An 18,351-nucleotide genomic window follows, 5' to 3' on the forward strand; every position below is an offset into this window, starting at 1 on the left:
GGATACTTTTTAAGAATCTAAAACTATCTCTAGAACTTAATCCAAACTTTTACAAAACCTTTAAACTCTAAAAGAAATGCTAACGGACTAACACTAGGCCCTAGTAGGACTTTTAAAAATTTAGAAAAATAGCTCAAATTTTAAAAATCAGTTTCTAATGACAATCTTTGGAATTTAGTTGTATGATCAGGTATTGGCTGAGTAGTCCAGCAAATGCAAAGTCTTGTACCTCACCGCTGATCCACCAATGTAGGAAGTTGGCTCTGTATATACTATTTCAAAGTAAGAAATGGTGTGCACAGAGTCCAAGGGTTCCCCCTAGAGGTAAGATAGTGGCAAAAAGAGATAATTTTAATGCTCTATTTTGTGGTAGTGTGGTCGAGCAGTAGGCTTATCAGAGAGTAGTGTTAAGCATTTGTTGTACACACAAAGGCATTAAATGAGGAACACACACTCAAAGACTTACTCCAGGCCAATAGGTTTTTATACAGAAATATATATTTTCTTTGTAAATCTTGAACCTGTGGTTCTTAAAATAAACTATCAATACTTCACATGAAAGGTATTTCCCTCAGGTATTCTAGGAACTTTGAATAATCATAATAGCATGTATAGTTTTGACAAAAAATGGCAATAAGCTATTTTAAAAGTGGACACTGCAAAAATCAACAGTTCCTGGGGGAGGTAAGTAATTGTTAAGTTCACAGGTAAGTAAAACACTTACAGGGTTCAAAGTTGGGTCCAAGGTAGCCCACCGTTGGGGGGTTCAAGGCAACCCCAAAGTTACCACACCAGCAGCTCAGGGCCGGTCAGGTACAGAGGTCAAATAGGTGCCCAAAAGACATAGGCTTCAATGGACAACAGGGGTGCCCCGGTTCCAGTCTGCCAGCAGGTAAGTACCTGCGTCCTCGGAGAGCAGACCAGGGGGGTTTTGTAGGGCACCGGGGGGGACACAAGCAGGCACAGAAAGTACACCCTCAGGGGCGGCCGGGTGCAGAGTGCAAACAGGCATCTGGTATTATATTGAAAGCAGTCGGGAGACCCGGGGTTCTCTTCAATGATGCATGCAGGCACAGGGGGGGGCTCCTCTGGGTAGCCACCACCTGGGCTAGGCAGAGGGTCGCCTGGCGGTCGCTCCTGCACTGGAGTTCTGTTCCTTCCGGTCCTGGGGGCTGCGGGTGCTGTGTTGGTTCCAGGCATCGGGTCCCTTGTTACAGGGAGTCGCGGTCAGGGGGAGCCTCTGGATTTCCTCTGCAGGCGTCGCTGTGGGGGCTCAGGGGGGTCAACTCTGGCTACTCACGGGCTCGCAGTCGCCGGGGAGTCCTCCATGTAGTGTTGGTTTTTGGCAGGTCGAGCCTGGGGCGTCGGGTACAGAGTAGAAAGTCTCACGCTTCTGGCGGGAAACGTGAAGTCCTTGAAGTTGTTTCTTTGTTGCAAGAAAGTTGCAGATGGTTGAACAGAGCCGCTGTTCACTGGAGTTTCTTGGTCCTTGGGTACAGGGCAGTCCTCTGAGGCTTCAGAGGTCGCTGGTCCCTGTTGGATGCGTCGCTGTTGCAGTTTTCTTCGAAGTTGGGAGACAGGCCGGTAGGGCTGGGGCCAAAGCAGTTGTCGTCTCCGTCTTCACTGCAGGGCTTCAGGTCAGCAGTCCTTCTTCTTCTTCTTCTTCTTCTTCTTCTTCTACTTTAGGTTGCAGGCATCTAGTTTCCTAGGTTCTGGGGGCCCCTAAATACTGAATTTAGGAGTGTGTTTAGGTCTGGGAGGGCAGTAGCCAATGGCTACTGTCCTTGAGGGTGGCTACACCCTCTTTGTGCCTCCTCCCTGTGGGGAGGGGGGCACATCCCTAATCCTATTGGGGGAATCCTCCATCCACAAGATGGAGGATTTCTAAAAGTAAGAGTCACCTTAGCTCAGGACACCTTAGGGGCTGTCCTGACTGGGGAGTGACTCCTCCTTGTTTTTTTCATTATCTCCTCCAGCCTTGCTGCCAAAAGCAGGGGCAGTGGTTGGAGGGGCGGGCATCTCCACTAGCTGGGATGCTCTGGGGCACTGTAACAAAAGGGGTGAGCCTTTGAGGCTCACCGCCAGGTGTTACAGTTCCTGCAGGGGGAGGTGAGAAGCACCTCCACCCAGTACAGGCTTTGTTCCTGGTCACAGAGTGACAAAGGCACTCTCCCCATGTGGCCAGCAACATGTCTGGTGTGTGGCAGGCTGGAGAAAACTAGTCAGCCCACACTGGAAGTCGGGTATGTTTTCAGGGGGCATCTGTAAGATGCCCTCTGGGTGTATTTTACAATAAATTGTACACTGGCATCAGTGTGCATTTATTGTGCTGAGAAGTTTGATACCACACTTCCCAGTTTTCAGTGTAGCCATTATGGTGCTGTGGAGTTCGTGTTTGACAAACTCCCAGACCATATACTCTTATGGCTACACTGCACTTAAAATGTCTAAGGTTTTGCTTAGACACTGTAGGGGCATAGTGCTCATGCACTTATGCCCTCACTTGTGGTATAGTGCACCCTGCGTTAGGGCTGTAAGGCCTGCTAGAGGGGTGACTTACCTATGCCTTAGGCAGTGTGAGGTTGGCATGGCTCTCTGAGGGGAGTGCCATGTCGACTTAGTCATTTTCTCCCCACCAGCACACACAAGCTGTGAAGCAGTGTGCATGTGCTGGTTGAGGGGTCCCCAGGGTGGCATAAGACATGCTGCAGCCCTCAGGGACCTTCCCTGGCATCAGGGCCCTTGGTACCAAGGGTACCAGTTACAAAGGACTTACCTGAGTGCCAGGGTTGTGCCAATTGTGGAGACAAAGGTACAGTTTGGAAAGAACTCTGGTGCTAGGGCCTGGTTAGCAGGGTCCCAGCACACTTTCAAATCATAACTTAGCATCAGCAAAGGCAAAAAGTCAGGGGGTAACCATGCCAAGAAGGCATTTCCTTACAATGAGTAAACCAGGTGGGTGCCAAAATCTCCATGCATCGCACAGCTCAAGGGGACGTAAGGCAATTCGATAAGCATGAGGCTGCCACTTGTCTGTGGCTTAAGGGGGGGTTCTGAGTAGTTCTGCAGGGGGTCAGGGATTGCATTAAAGTCTCCACCTATCAGAGTGATCTCTTGGGGCAAGTCTAGGAGTATTTTGGTGAGGACATGTAGAACTGGGCGCAGGGCCGCCAGAGGGGCATATACACTTTCAACGTAAATGGTGAGTCCTTTGACTCGCCTAGTCAGGACCAAGAACCGCCTCTGTTGATCATGCTGTACCCTAGTGACCACCATCGGGAAGGAGTGGCGCAGCATTATAGCTACCCCTCTAGATCCATGGCCAAACCCCATATGATAGACCCTGTCAAAGCCTCTGCGGGCCAGGAAGGGACATCGGTCCCTGAGAAGGTGGGTCTCTTGAAGCAGGAGCAAATCGGGTTGTTGGTGGTGGGCGTATGCAAGGACAGCTGTACGTTTGATCTTATCCAGGAGTCCATTAACATTTCCTGAAATAATTTGTATTGGACCCACAATTTATGTGCATGTAACCCAAAGTAAAATTTCGAAAAGGGTCAGTCCCGTCCAGGTTTTGGATCAGATGAATTGGACTGTCGCCCTATTTTCTGCAATATTTCCCAGGCAGGTGAGGTGTGTGTCTAGATCCCTGTGTACCTGATACAGTAAAAAAAAAAAAAACTCCAACAGGTGTTGCCCAGCATGGGGCGTACCCCCATGCCCTCCAACTCCCATCCCACCCCATACTCCCGCCCCCCCCGAAGCATTGTTCGCCCTTATAGACCATTTAAATCTTTAAGTTCTTAACCCCAACCTATTGAGCAGTGGTGGACCTCTCCATAAAGCAGGATTTAGAAACCCAAAATTCAATAAGTAGTTACGTAGCAAGAAATGAGCAGATATTAGGTTTAACTCGCCCTTCCCCAGACTTTCTCATAAAAGAAATGCCAAAGCGCCAGACTTCGGGACAGGTCAGAGTCACTGGGGGGTCTCCTCAATTAGGCGTCAACCCGCTCCCTCCTTGCTGGTGGCCCTGTCACAACCCCTTCGGTATTGCTTATTACAGTTTCTTTGGGTGGAGACGAGCAGGTGGTCCCATCCTGCAGGTGTACTCACGAAATACCCGACCTGGACCTTCGCTGCGTTCTAAGTCTCCTAGATCAAGTGCGTTGTCGCTGGCCTCGCAGGAAGCTGCATTTGGAGGGAAGTCAGCAGGTTCTCCTCAGTTAGTCATGTCCATGCCGCTGTGGGGAGTCCCATAGAAATTCGTTTTATTGGCATGTACCACTCTGAGTCGAGCCGGAAAGAGAAGACGGTAATGCACTTCCATTGCCCTCACCTTCTGCTTAACTTCTGTCTAGGATCAATGTTGATGCTGGACTTCTCTGGTGTAATCTGGGAACACAAGAACCTTCGCTCCATTGCAGCACAACTCGCCCTGAGACCGGGCCACCTGCAGCACTGCATCCCTGTCTTTATAGTTGAAGAATCGACGTATCACTGGCCTTGGTGGTGATGGCCGCTCTATTGCAAACCAAGGTGTGAGGCAGTATGGCGGTACCCAGGTTTTAAACCAGTTCTCTAGAAAAGAGGCTACGGAAGAGGCTTCTATATTTTCGGGGATGCCTATTATTCGGATGTTATTGCGTTGTGAGCGATTTTCAGCATCTTATGCTATGCAGCTCAGACGTCCGCATCAGAAGCTGAAAAACTTGAGAGCACTCACTTCATCTTCCACGTTAGATAGTCTAGATTCAGCCTCCGAAATCCTTGCTGTTGCGTTGCGGAGGTCCTGGCGCACCAGCACCACATCAACTCTGACCTCTCCACTTTTTGTCCCGACCGCTGTTTGAGATGAGTATATTGCCTGGAAAATGGTAGTTAAATCTTCTGCGGGCAGGTACTTTCCACTCGGCCCCCCTCCCTGGTGGAGGTCAAGCCCGCAACGTGGGGAATTGGTCTATGCATGTTTGCGCTGAGGTTGACTGGGCAGGTTTATCCTTGCCCATTGTGACCCCACTATTCAGCTGCTTGAGGCAGCAGGAAGAAGCTGTCTGGGGGCCAAGATCTGTGTTCCGCCCACCACTCCAGGGCCCAGCTCAAGTCTGTGCGGGGCTCTTCTTCTGGATGTTCCAGACACGTAGCTTAAGAGTTATGGCTCCTCTACCCAAGCTGACAGGCACCCTACCGAGTCTCCTGGGTGTTACCATCCTTCCACTGGGTTGCGAAGGACCCAGACTACAAGCATAATGGCCAAAGCAGTTTTTCTCTCCGACCTTATTGTATCTGTGCCGCTGCTTTCCCCCACAGTGCTATGCTGTGGATGTCTCCGATTCCATATGTTTCGCCCAGTCTGTCAGGCAGCCACTGTCTCTAGTGCAGATCCGATGGGCCCCCCCCACCGTGGCTCTGCTATGTGCCTGCAGAGGAGGGGACACCGTACTTCATCATGTGGGGACAGGGGCCCTGCAGTCAAGTTCCTCTGCCCCGCACACAGCGTCGCTCCCCCTCCTCACTGCCTCCACAGGTCCATTCTCTCTAGCTTCAGGGGCCGCTCCCTGGGGATGGCCTCACTCCTCCTCCGGGCCTGCCCCATGGCAGCACCTCTATCCGGCCCGTACATAGGCCTCACCAGCGCCCAGTCCTCCGGGCCTGCCCAGCCCTCCAAGCCGCTTTGGCAGGTGGGGCTCTGTTCACTGGTCCATGCGGTGGCTGGGCAGGTCCAAGTCTGCTCACACTGGGTTACTTTGGTGCCTCAGACTGCGGTTGGCGTTGCACTCAGTGGCGGACGCCAATTTGAGGGACACAGGCCTCACTAGTGCCTGGTCCGCCAGGCCACTTCGGCAGGTGGGTTTTTGCTCACTGCTTCTCTGGCCGGTCTATGTGGTGCCTCAGACTGAGTGGTTTCCGTCGTACTTGGTGGCGGCCGCCATATTGAGACACGGCCCGTTCCCCCAGGAATCTGCTTCTTTTGGTGCTTCGCATTTCGATTGCGTCTGTCAGTTTGCACTCCGGATCACCTTGGAATGCACAAGGTTCCGAAATCAGGGTTTATCAGGGCATTAACAAAGACGGATGACGAAGGGGTCTGGAGCACTTCTAAATTGCGGCTGCCATCTTGACAAAGAAATGAATTTTAATGCGTTTGTAAAATGTAAACTGATTTTAAGAGTCACTTTTCTGAGATGTTTTGATGCGGGAACTAGTAGCAGTCCTACACTTTGGCAGTTGGTATAGCCAAAATTTGTTGTTCATGGGCATCAGCAAATTTGTTTTGATCTTAAAAGAAGCGGTCTACATTTGTGTTCTAACTGGATGTAAACAATGAACCCACTTTTTAAGTTTCGCCTACATGGTGAACACTTGCGCGCTGTGCTTGCGAAGAGTTTTGATGCTTAGAACCCGCCTCTTACTTACCTGACCTTGCCATTGGCGAATTCCAACGTCGCTCTAGTATACCGACTTCTGATTGGACAGCACGTCGTCTGCTTTGATTTCCTGCTCTGCTTTGACGTCCATGACCTTGTGTGGAGTCTGGATGAAGCACAGCTTCCGGTCCCTGCCAGTGGCTACTGACCAGTGTCCTTCCGCTAGCTACTCTTCATATTGCAGGTACTTTTTTTTTTTTTCTTCAGCTGCGACCAGCACTTCACAGATCACATTCATTTTCTAGACACCGGGAGATAAAGTATTTCACCCATAAAAAGTCTGTTTAGCCGATGTCCCAGCCTGGTTCCCCAGTGCCAAAGTCAACAACTCTGGCCTGAATGCCAGATCTTGGGTAGAGGGTGATACGTAGGCAGAAGCCATGTAAAAGCTCTGCTCCGTATAGGCTCGAGGTTCCAACAGGACCTCGAGCTGAACCAGGCTTCAGGTTTTTTATCCAAGTTCCTTGCCCATCTCTAAGACCTGTTACCAGTTGAATGTGAATTCAGAAGCTGTGGCTAGCCAGTCAGTTATTCTCTTAGCTACTTTGATTCCCCACAAGTAATATGTTCTTCTTTGCACATCGTGTTTTATAACTGTAGACGAACAAGACATCTCAATGCTAACTCCGCACATAAACTTTTTTGACAGTCTTAAAAAGAGAAATACAGTTACATTGCGCATGCGTAAAACTAACTGTAGTAAGCACATGTGCAGCTTGTACAGCAGCAGTTCTAGCAGAAAGACACAACTTTTTATTACCCTGCACAAGCGCTGAACAGACATTTATGCAGCTGTGCGCACGAGCTTCATGCCTTGACTTTTCTTCAGCATGCTTTAGAACTGCATTCAGGCCTCTGCTCTGGAGGTAAAGTGTGATTAGGGGGTGTGCGTAGAGGGCATAAACAGGATATTGTGATGGCCGCCCTGCTCTTCTGCAATATCAGGACTCAGCTGTGAGCCTTCGGGGGGCTGAGCTGCAGACACGAAGCTCTGGGGTGAAAGCAACTAATATGCCCTAGTGGGTGATGTGCGGATCAGGCAGTCAGAGCTCCCCTAACACAAACTGTAAGGGGAAAGCACTTTTGCACAAGAGGAATTGAAGTGCAAATGGTTGTCGAGGGGAATAGCTTTACCAGAAAACACTTTTTCTTGTGCCGCACTGTTCTGCTCCTCTGAGAAATGTTACCGCCTCTTTACCACTGTCCTCCCTCACCTCAAGACACTCACTGTTCTTTCGATTTCTACATAGCTTCTTTACTACTCTTCATCCCATTTGCCTTTGCACGTTTGTGACTCCCATTCTTATGTATACCCATGCTTTTCGAAGTTCCCTTATGCCCCATGACTTTCACTCACTCCTTCCTTTTTAGTAGAAACAAGTTGAATTGTATAACTTACAGTTTAGATAGTTTATAGTTTAAGATAGGTTAAGATTTGAACGTCTAAGTATGGACTCCAAAGTCAAACTTCCAAAAGAATCTTAAGTCTAACATGGGGATCTAGCTTGTCCTTCTGCTCGTATTACTCTGCATAACTCCGCCACCTTTGTCTCAGCATCCTTTTTGTGCCCCTGCAGCACTGTGCCAATCCCTCTTCCAGTGTGACCCAATACATACTCATTTGACCTAGAGTCTGGGTTCGTTATATTTTTTTCTTGTATGGTGTTATGATCATGTAAGTTTTATGGTTTGAACTGCACAGCGTGCTTGCACATATGCTTGCAACGTCTTTTGTTAATAAAAAAAAAGAATCTTAATAGGGGGGGTAGAGCTTTCCCCCTTACTTGCCTGAATTCTCATTTGCTTTTTCTAACGTCTGTGTAATATACTGGCTTCTGATTGGACAGTACGCTGTCTGCTTTGACTTCTGCTCTGCCATTCATGCAGTTGTGTGGAGTCTGGACAAAGTACATGTTCCGGTCACTGCCAGTGGCTACTGACCAGTGTCCTTCTGGTAGCTACTTGTAGTTTTGTAGAAACATTTTTTTCAGTTACGACCAGCGCTTCATACGTGTGCATTTATGAAAGCATCCTTTTGTCAGAAGGCAGCATGGCAGGGGTGCATGGCTGGCTGAAATGCACACACCGCCCCTGGACATATATTTCTATCTCTCCCTCTCTCTTCTCCCTCTCTCTTCTCCCTCTCTCTCCCTCTCTCTTCTCCCTCTCTCTTCTCCCTCTCTCTCCCTCTCTCTCTCCCTCTCTCATTGACTTTCAGTGAAGTCAGTAAACACAGGGTTTGATTTTCTTTGCTGCAGCGCCCTCTTGCCCCACAGCCTTTCTGAAAATGCAGACAGATGCTGGCCTGCTGTGCCGCTTCCTTACAACCCCAGAACCCTGCCATGCTTAGGATGTATCAGCCAGAGTAGGGGGTCACTGCTAGCATACTGCATTGCAGAAATATTCACAAAAAATGCATCAAAAGCACCAAGGAGACACTGCGTGATCACATGGCTATAAAAATAAAGATATTCATTTTTTAATTTTATTCCTCCTCCTTAGTACACAGAACAGAGTGCCATTAGTGCTTGCAACAATAAATGTTGCATGGGCGAAACGTCCTGGCTTTGCCAAAGCTTGTTAATCTTCCCATTGTCAAATAGCTCCTCCTGCTAATGGACCTTTGATAGATCTTTGCGTATGACCCCTATGTAATGTTACAGAGGACTACAAAGAGGTATTGAATGGTGGATAGCAGCCTGTATTCCCTTATAAAGACTGGGAAACTGCATTCCCTTTGAGGCAGAAAAGCGAAGGGAAGGGCAAAATACTTCTTTGTCGTTCATCTTGGCATAGACACTAGGGACCAGCCTGAATTTCTCTCATGGATTGGGGTCAGCTCTGGCCAAGCGGAGCATTAATCATGCCTCCGTGTAAAAGAGCCAGACATCAGGCTTAACAAAATGCTAATTGTTTTGTAAAAGGAAACAGAGTGGCATTTCACCACTCTGTAATGGGCAATCAAAAATGTATTTTCTTAAATCATTTCCTGGCTGGAAGGATATCCCAAAGTGTGTGCAGGTTCATGGGGGAGGGTATGCGATTAAAGACTCCAAATAACCCTCGGTCACTTTCCCCATTTCTGATAAAGGATGACACTGGACACACTTACAATTTTAGTGAGGCAGGCTTCCACAAGCATGGTGGAAAACATATATGTTGGGATTCGAAAGTATGTTCAAACTAATTAAGAGAAAATATGTTTGACGTTTCGAGGGACTCTGATTTGATTTGATTTTTTGTTTTTTATGTGGGGGCTGCATTAAGAAGTTTTATGACCACCTGTAAAATGGTCATAAAACTTTATAATGCAGAGTTCATGATAGTTACATCAAGCAAGTGGCACAGAAAATCCACTACCATAACATGCAGAGCGTAAAGTAATAGGTGGGAAAAGGCAGGCCATACTCTAGGCATAGATCGTGAAAAGCTTCCCTGCCCCATAGGATATTTTTTGTTCTAGGTCGGAAATGAAAAGGAGTATGCCTATCATGATAAAAAAATTAAGAGTTTAAAATGACAAGTAATTTGAAGCACCGTAGTTTAATACATGAATATTGTTTGGGGCAGATAACTTGTTTGGGAATTATTAATCTGCTTTCTGAGAAGTATTTAAATCTTAGTTTTGACTAAAATTAATACCAAATGTGAGCGAGGGCATTAATTTGCTCATGTGCATTTTGTCAGTGGTTTCTGGTCACTGGAATGAAATCCTTTAATAATGTAAATATTTGCATATGATTTGTTTTAAAGGGAAATCAGTCGAGCTGCAGGGAAAGTAGTGCCTGATATAATTGAGGATGATGGCAGTGGTAACAACTCCCAGTAAGTAAATACTTGGTATTGTTTTTTTTTTCTTTACGTCCGTTATTATGTACATGACCTAGATTTGCATTTAACCTTGATGTTCTACATGGGCCTACGTCTTAGTTTTAAATTCACTAAAATGTTTGACTTGAAGAGCCATCATCTTTGTATTTTACGAATTCCAAGATGGCATCTGTCATAGGATAAGGCCTGTCATACACTGATTGCATTGTACAGGTTCTTTCAGTTTGGTAACTGCTCTTCAAATAGGTGCATCTTGGCACAGTGCCATCTTTGAGAGTGAGCCATGAAATAGTTGCATTTGTAATGTGTAAGTGCAAACCCCTCACAGGCTGGTGAGTGTGGAAAGCCTCTGGTAAGTAAGCTAAAATCGCTCATTGAAGATATCAGCTTTGTAACATGGAATGCCACTCCAAAACTGTGTTTTGTAGTAGTTCGATGGTTGCTCTCAACCTATCACGGAGCATGTTCTCTGGCTTCGCAAAAAAGGTTGCCACTATTGTAATATACTGATGCTCAAGGTAATTAAACTATTTTTTTATTACCTTGGTGACTGCCACTTTTGTACATATTTAGTTACTTCCTATCCTCTTTTCTCCTATTTTGTGTCTTTCAAAATGCAAATCCAGCTATCTCCTATTAATATTAGTATTGTCTGAGTAATTACCCTGAGAGTGATCATAGCTTTTTCCTCCTGTTTGTTTTTGATAACATTTGACTGATTGTCCATATTTTATGTTGAACACATGTACACTACAGCCCCTAGATGACCATTTCCTATGGGGAGTGGGCATCACCCTGTCCTAGAGTTCCTAATTTCACCACAACCAAAATGATGAAATCCTAATTTTCGTGTTCACTTCAGGTAAGCCCACCTTAGGGGTGTGACTAGCCTGTAGGTGTAACATGCCTCCTAGCATAGCTAATTTCCCACCTGTCCTGGTGCTAAATGGGCCTTAGGGCAGGGGGTTGCATCCTCTTGGTCTAGGAGAAGCTAAGCTTGCATATCAACGGCGATGTGCTCTTCGAAGCTCCCTGCCTTAACATGCTAATTCACTAGCTTTCCTGATGGAGGAGGTGTAGACAACTCCTGCCAGAGCAGGTATTATTTCTGGCCTCTGAGAGTGGCACTCACCTTCTAGGGGGATTCAGAAACTCTTTTTTGGTAGCAGGCTGGCCAGGACCAGTCAGTCAGCACACTAGAGGATTAGTAGGGTTCAGTAGCTACCTCTAAGGTACCCTCTGGGTGCATGTATTAATACATCAATCACTGGTATCATTGTGGGTTTTTAAATATGAGGTGTTTGATAACAAACACCATATGTTTCAGTGAAGCCATTATGTAGCTGAGTAACTTGTTTTGATCAGTGCCCAGTGAATACCTTAAGATGGCTTCCCTGATCACTTGTAATGTCTAGTAATATAACTAGACATCACAGGGGCATATCTGCTCATACAGATATGTCCTTACATAAACAAATGATGCACCCTGCCTCATGGCTCAAAGGCCTGCTGTAGGGGTGACTAACTTATATTAAATGCATGGACTTTGATATGGCACAGATGAGTGTGTCACGTCATGTTTTCACTTCTTGGTTTTCACCATGTCACGAAGCCTGCAAAGGCAGTCTGTGTGGAATTTGTGCGTGGGTCCCTTAGGCTTGCATAAGATGCTCTACAGCCCTTAGGGACCCTCTTTAGTACCCATGTCTTAGGTACCATGAGCACCATTCACCAGGGAGCTTTTACGGGTGCTAAAGTCCTTTGCCAGCTGTGTTAAAATTAGACATCGCCTTCTTTTAAGGAAAAAGCAGGGGCACTGAGGACTGGCAGGTAGGCCTCAGTGCACTGTCAGAGTCGAAAACGAGCATCCAGTAGGTAAAAAGGGGGCAAAAGGTTCCAGGGGGCAACTGCAACAAAAAACATGTTTTCTGCATTAACAGTGCATGTGTGTTGCAAATTGACCACATTTCAGTAGTCACCTCCAGTTTTCTATTTTTGTTTTGCGACTCGCTAACCGACAATCTTGAACTGGGACACTGCTATTCAGTGCCCACTGTATGTGCTCTGACTCCTAAAACATGTCAAAATTGACTTAAAATCAGACTGGCACATTTAACTTTTTAATAAAGCCATAGTATGTGGTGCACTCCTGGCATCCAGAAATACACTCCTGGCATGGAAATTAAAACACTTGTGGACTGTAGCACGTATTGTCCCCATCAGCTCTAGTGGCAGTGAAAATAAGACTCCAGGCCTACCTTGTGTGGCCCGACTGCTGCCACTTGAACCCTGCTTCACAGACCTGTCAAAATTACCTTTTTAGGTAGAATTTCTTTTTAAATATTACATCAGTCACCCCTAAGCAGTTCTTGGTGCCCACAATGTAGGATGCATAATATTTGAGAGTGGAAAATGGTTGATATTAGAAATGGCATATTTCCCCAATGATGATTGGGCCCAGTTAACATGGTTACCAGTCAGGTGGAGGCTGGCATAAATAAAAACTCAAAATATTGATTATACACTTTGATCTATATTCTTTGACCTGTACCAGCTTTATACTCCACTTAAAGACTTTAATATTAAATAGAAATCCAATCCAAGGGTATAGACTGACATATTAAATATATGGGAAATGTAACTTGTATAAAGTAATAATTAAATATGGGTACACTGTTCCAATCAGAGTAATCACACCAGGAGAACTGTGATCTCAGGAGCTGGAACCCTCAAGCATCACTTTGGATGACTAGCATCATCATCGGGAATTGCTCCTCACCAGGCCGGCTCTGCAATGCCTAGTGGGCACCCTGATGTGGGGGGCTCTCAGCCGAACTCTTGTGATAGTGACTGGTAAGTTCAACTATCCAAATTGTAATGCTTAAAAGTCACCACCAATAAACAAAAATAACAGAGAGGTTAAAATTGGTTATTCATCCACTAGATACCATCATTTAATCAATCTGATATAACACGGATTAAGACCAAGGTTAAAATCAGGAAACTTGAAAGAAAAATTGAGGATTATGCACAGAGTATAGAGGTTCTTCTAATATTTAGGACTCTACTATATTCATTACTTTTGAAAGGCTTTGAGCATAAATCCTCAATTTTTCTTTCAAGTTTCCTAATTTTAACCTTGGTCTTCATCCGTGTTATATCAGATTGATTAAATGATGGTATCTAGTGGATGAATAACCAATTTTAACCTCTCTGTTATTTTTGTTTATTGGTGGTGACTTTTAAGCATTACAATTTGGATAGTTGAACTTACCAGTCACTATCACAAGAGTTCGGCTGAGAGCCCCCCACATCGGGGTGCCCACTAGGCATTGCAGAGCCGGCCTGGTGAGGAGCAATTCCCGATGATGATGCTAGTCATCCAAAGTGATGCTTGAGGGTTCCAGCTCCTGAGATCACAGGTCTCCTGGTGTGATTACTCTGATTGGAACAGTGTACCTATATTTAATTATCATTGATGGGAGATTGTACACTGGACCATTTACGCTCCCGGTCCCTCCCCTCCTTGTTTTGTGTACTTGTAGAAAGTAACCTTTACCCCGCCAGCAGCTGCTGGAGGGTAATTTGTATTCGTTGTCCAAATACTGCCCAGTCTGTACTTTGCCAAAATTAGCTTTCTGGGAAGTTCTGTGGGTGTCAGTGTTTTTTCCCTTTGATGCTTGGTGTATTCTCAGCTCTACCACTCTGCTTACCAGACGTGTATCTAGAAATATTTTCCTTCCAGACTAGGCCCATGAAACATTTGTACCTGGTACAGTCTGGGTGGTGTCAGGAATCTTTCTAGAGCTGCTGCTAAACTGCTTTTCAAGGAAGAAATCCCTTTCTGTTGTGAGAAAGGACACTAGACTGCACCCTTCTGTGTAGAGCCTGCCTGAACAAAAGAATTCTGTGGTGCAGATGCCTGTAAGAACCTGTGTGTGTGTGTGTGTGTGTGTGTGTAGTTGTGAGGTTTGTCTCTCTTCACAAGGGTGCCCCTGTGCTGTATAGTAGTGGAAGTTACAGCATCTACCTCAATCAGTCTGGACCCAGTTGAAGAGTTGATGCCTCCAGTGTTGTTTAAGCATGCTTTGTCCTTGACCCACTTCAGATGCGCAGTAACCTCTGTGCTCATCAGTTGCCACCCAGTAGCTTTGACTTGCCCCTCCCCTACCCTGTGATCGTCAGAGGTGTAATTGAAGGTGGTAGTACTCCCCACTTACTTGCAAACTAAATCTTAGCATCAAACTAGAACCAGATACTGTCCAGTTGAAGATAAATGTATATTTTAATCCCAGACCATACTCAAGAGACTTTTTGCTTGTGGCTAGCCATCAGTTGTGTTGGTGGCATAACAATTCAGGCATGATTGGCAGTTTTCAAAATACAGTGCTTCAGAGTATTTTGTGTCCAGCATATTCTGGGAAAGTGCCTCTTCCTGAATGGTCAACCCCCATCCCCACCCCCAAGTTTCAGACTAAGGTTGGGTAGTCATTTTAAAGAGGGTCTGATCCTCTCGTTTTCTACGTGCCCTGACAAAGAAAACTCAAAATTGCTGTTTTTCTTCTAGTAAAGGCTGCTTTCCCCATTGGCTAACATGGATTTACACTAGTCACCACACAAAGTGCTAACTTTTGTTTCAGACCACTCAAGATAATGCTCCATGTTATCAAATTAATTGATACATTAGACCTGACTCATTGCTAAGACCGGATTTAAAGTAAGTTTTGATTAGGGAGGTGACTTTAAAAAGTCACCACCACGTAGTCTAAAAACTTTGGTAGACCTTCCTGACTGTCAGCAGCTGTTCTCCCTGAGACAACAGGCTGCCCCCTCTAGGAAGTGTGAAGCACACACAAGAACAGGGAACAAAGAGTACTATTGGTCTCATTATAGTCATCTTTCAGCAGGATAACTACAATGCGGTGGCCACAGATGGTACAACTTCTGAGAGGCTGCTGCCTCCGTGGAACAAATGGTGATCACATCTTAGCCTGCCTGCTCCTTTGTGTTAGCAGACAGGCTGGCATCTCCTCCAGAGGGGGAAACCCCTTTGTAAAACTGATTAGCCTGGAGAGTGTCTCATAATACTTGATACACCCTAGGGGTGCGCCAGAGCTCCATACAGGGAATGACGATTTGAGCCATCTTGGATTCAGGTAGAGAAGAGTAGTCTGGGATTGTTTCTGACTAAACCCCCCCAGGAGGTGAAGTAAACTGAGAAGGGGTGCCCCATGGGAGCTATTGCTTCGTTGTCTAGTGAGTCCTCCCCTCCCATGAACATAGCATGCAAGTGGCACCTCTTGCATAGCTCAGTACTGGACTGGAAAGAAGACGGAGGAAGTGCTGCTCTGCTGCTTCCTGGGATGAGCAAGGAGTAGCTGCACCAAAGGCTGGATGTCGCCAGCTGCACCAGAGAGTCTTGCAAAGTGCCTGTTGTACCCACTGGAGATAAAGGAATCCACTTGTGCAAGAAGAACTGTCTTAAGGGCTAGGTGGCTAGTCTTCTGTTAAGTATCACAACTACAAAAGCTGAAGAAGCCTGCACCCTCAAGGGCCCAGCTGCGCAGAAACGTCTGCCCACTGCTGGACGCCGATGTGCAGTCTAGGAGTCTAGACCATTACAAGGTTCCCCCAATGTCGTCGGACTTGTGACTGAAGTAAGAGAAAGATTTACTTACCTGCAAGTAAGTGCTGAGACCGCTGTAACTGGGAGACCAGTTGACCAGTAGCGTCTGGAACTGCACTGGTGCCTCGGTGGAGATAAAGTCCAGAGGCCAGAGTTGACCTCTGACTTTTGTGGATCCAGTGACGTCCCAGGAAGACCCACTGCATCTTCAGGATCTAGCATCCCCAGCATCAGAACCACTTCTTCACGGGACTGCGAAAAGAGATAAAAATATTGAGGACTCTAAGACTGTCAGACCTGACAAGTAACTGTCTCCGTGGCCCAAAGTGATCCCTGTGACTGACACCCAATGGATTGTGGCCCATCAAAGAGATTCATTGGATTTTCTGGCTATTTGGTTCATAACTACTAAGCCACTTGTGGGGATTTATTGTGTCTTAAGGATTGAACTACAATGATTTACTTTAACTTTCAAAAATCATGTCTCAGGTTTCCCATAGTATATTTTTAAAAAGTTGTATCTGGTTTTCATTGTGTTTCTTAATAGCTGCCTGTTTTTGGTACTTCTAAATGCTTTACACTTCTTTTTGATTAAGCATGACTGCTCTGCGCCACAGCTCCCCAGGTCTGAGCTGAGGGTTTTTTAAAGAACCTAAGTGTTCCTGATAGTGATTTGTGACTTTATTATATAGCAAGGTCTCACAAACACACCTATGTGAATAAACACAAGACTCTGTTGTAGTCACACGTTGAAGCCACCGAACTTATGAACTCTGGGATTTGCCATGGCCACTGGCAATTGCCTTCTTATCTCCCCTTGACCCCCTCTTACCTAACCTGTCACTGATTTGCTTTCCAGACTTGGGTCATCTGTCCAGTTTGTCAGGATTCTACATGGTGAAAACAAGGATACATTTTTCCCAGAAAAGATGCAACTGGGACTTGTAGCTGCCACTTGCACCTGAAACTTGCATTGGTATTTTGCCAGATTTGGAAAGTGCTTCTGTAAATCCTTCCCCATTGAAGTGATTGGTTATTATTTGGGATCCCAGGTTCTGTACTAAAACAATTTGGTCTGGTTCTGTAGTGAACAAAGTCAAGATCTATGGGCCGTATCGGCCATGCACGGAAAGTTGGAGGAACGTTTTAGGAAAGTAGCCTCTTTCTGTTATTTTAAACAGTTTTCTGACCTTTTTATGCCTCCTAATGTATATTTGTGTGTGTGTGTGTGTGTGTGTGTGTGTGTGTGTATATATATATATATATATATATATATATATATGTGTGTGTATATATGTTTGATGGCATGTGCATTATCCTGCCATCTAATGTTGGGCTCGGAGTGTTACAAGTTGTTTTACTTTGAAGAAGTGTTTTCGATCGAGTGACTCCTCCTCTTCGTTTCCATTGCGCATGGGCATCAACACCATTGTTAGATTAAGAAAAGAGTGGCCAGGGCACACCCGTGTCGTAGATCCAGATAATGTTCAGGAATCAAGTAGATGTCCGGTCTGGAAAAATGATGTGTGAGTTTATTATAGATACAAGTGGGTAGTCAAAGTCTCAATCGCAAAGACTACGTTGTACAATAAGTCCCAATATCCAGAACAACCAGATGATAGTAAATGGTCAGAGTTACAATCAGATGACCACATGTAGCAACAAGTCCATACAGCAAAACAGCCAACACGTGTTTCGTCTTCAAGACTTTGTCAAGGCTTTGGATATGCGTATTGTGAATATAAGTAGAGTTGAGACATAAACAAACTGAAGATGGTCATGGATCTCAAGGTGCTGTCAGTACGCGTTGGAGAGATCAGTAGGTGGCCATGATAAGCCTTGTATGTCGGGAAAAAAGCCAGTGCTGGTCGTGTCGGGTTGGAACAGTGTATGTCCTGAACATTATCTGGATCTACGACATGGGTGTGCCCTGGCCACTCTTTTCTTGTTATATAGGCAACCACCCACTCCTCAGTGTGTGGCCCTTCGACACCTGTCGTGGCAGGTGTTTTGGCTAGCCTGGCACCCATTACTTTGTTGCTCACATATGACTATTTTCTGATCATACTTACGCTTGATTTGTAGCTGATGTGCGAGCACCTACTGGCATTCTCCACCTCCTTCGTTTGACTCACCATTGTTAGATTGTTTTCTTTCCGCCGTTGGGTTCGGACGTGTTTCCTCTCGCTACTAGATTTTGATTTGGAAAAATCTGTAAAACTCTGTTTTGGTCGGTATTGTCTCGATCGGGTTTATATCTTCCATCAACATAGCAGTACCGTCGGGGAAAACAACTTTGTTTGCCCTTCAGGGCGCACGCGCCCAACTCGGGCCTATTCGGGCCGACCGTGTGGAAGCCTCAAGGAACGGACTCCATTCCTCTTCTGTCCTCTGTGCCACGCGAAATACCCGTACACAGACCAGCATCTAGTTTGCAACCTTTGCCTTTCCCCGGATCATCAGGAAGAA

The 18,351-nt window shown here is 46.0% G+C and overlaps 1 protein-coding gene and 1 long non-coding RNA gene across 4 annotated transcripts in view; one reads left to right on the top strand and one right to left on the bottom strand.

The window, feature by feature from the left end:
* IFT52 (intraflagellar transport 52) overlaps positions 1-18,351 on the top strand; it is a 492,806-nt gene that overhangs the window by 97,579 nt on the left and 376,876 nt on the right. For all 3 annotated transcript variants that reach the window (XM_069243757.1, XM_069243756.1, XM_069243758.1), the window contains one exon: positions 10,179-10,250. In XM_069243757.1, coding sequence (XP_069099858.1) covers positions 10,179-10,250 — 72 coding nt within the window. The remainder of the gene's footprint in view (positions 1-10,178; positions 10,251-18,351) is intronic.
* The window catches only part of LOC138304056 (uncharacterized), a 276,848-nt gene that overhangs the window by 46,457 nt on the left and 212,040 nt on the right, over positions 1-18,351 (bottom strand). The gene's annotated exons all lie outside the window — the stretch shown is intronic.

Source organism: Pleurodeles waltl, chromosome 7 (assembly GCF_031143425.1).
Source record: "Pleurodeles waltl isolate 20211129_DDA chromosome 7, aPleWal1.hap1.20221129, whole genome shotgun sequence".
NCBI lineage: Eukaryota > Metazoa > Chordata > Amphibia > Caudata > Salamandridae > Pleurodeles > Pleurodeles waltl.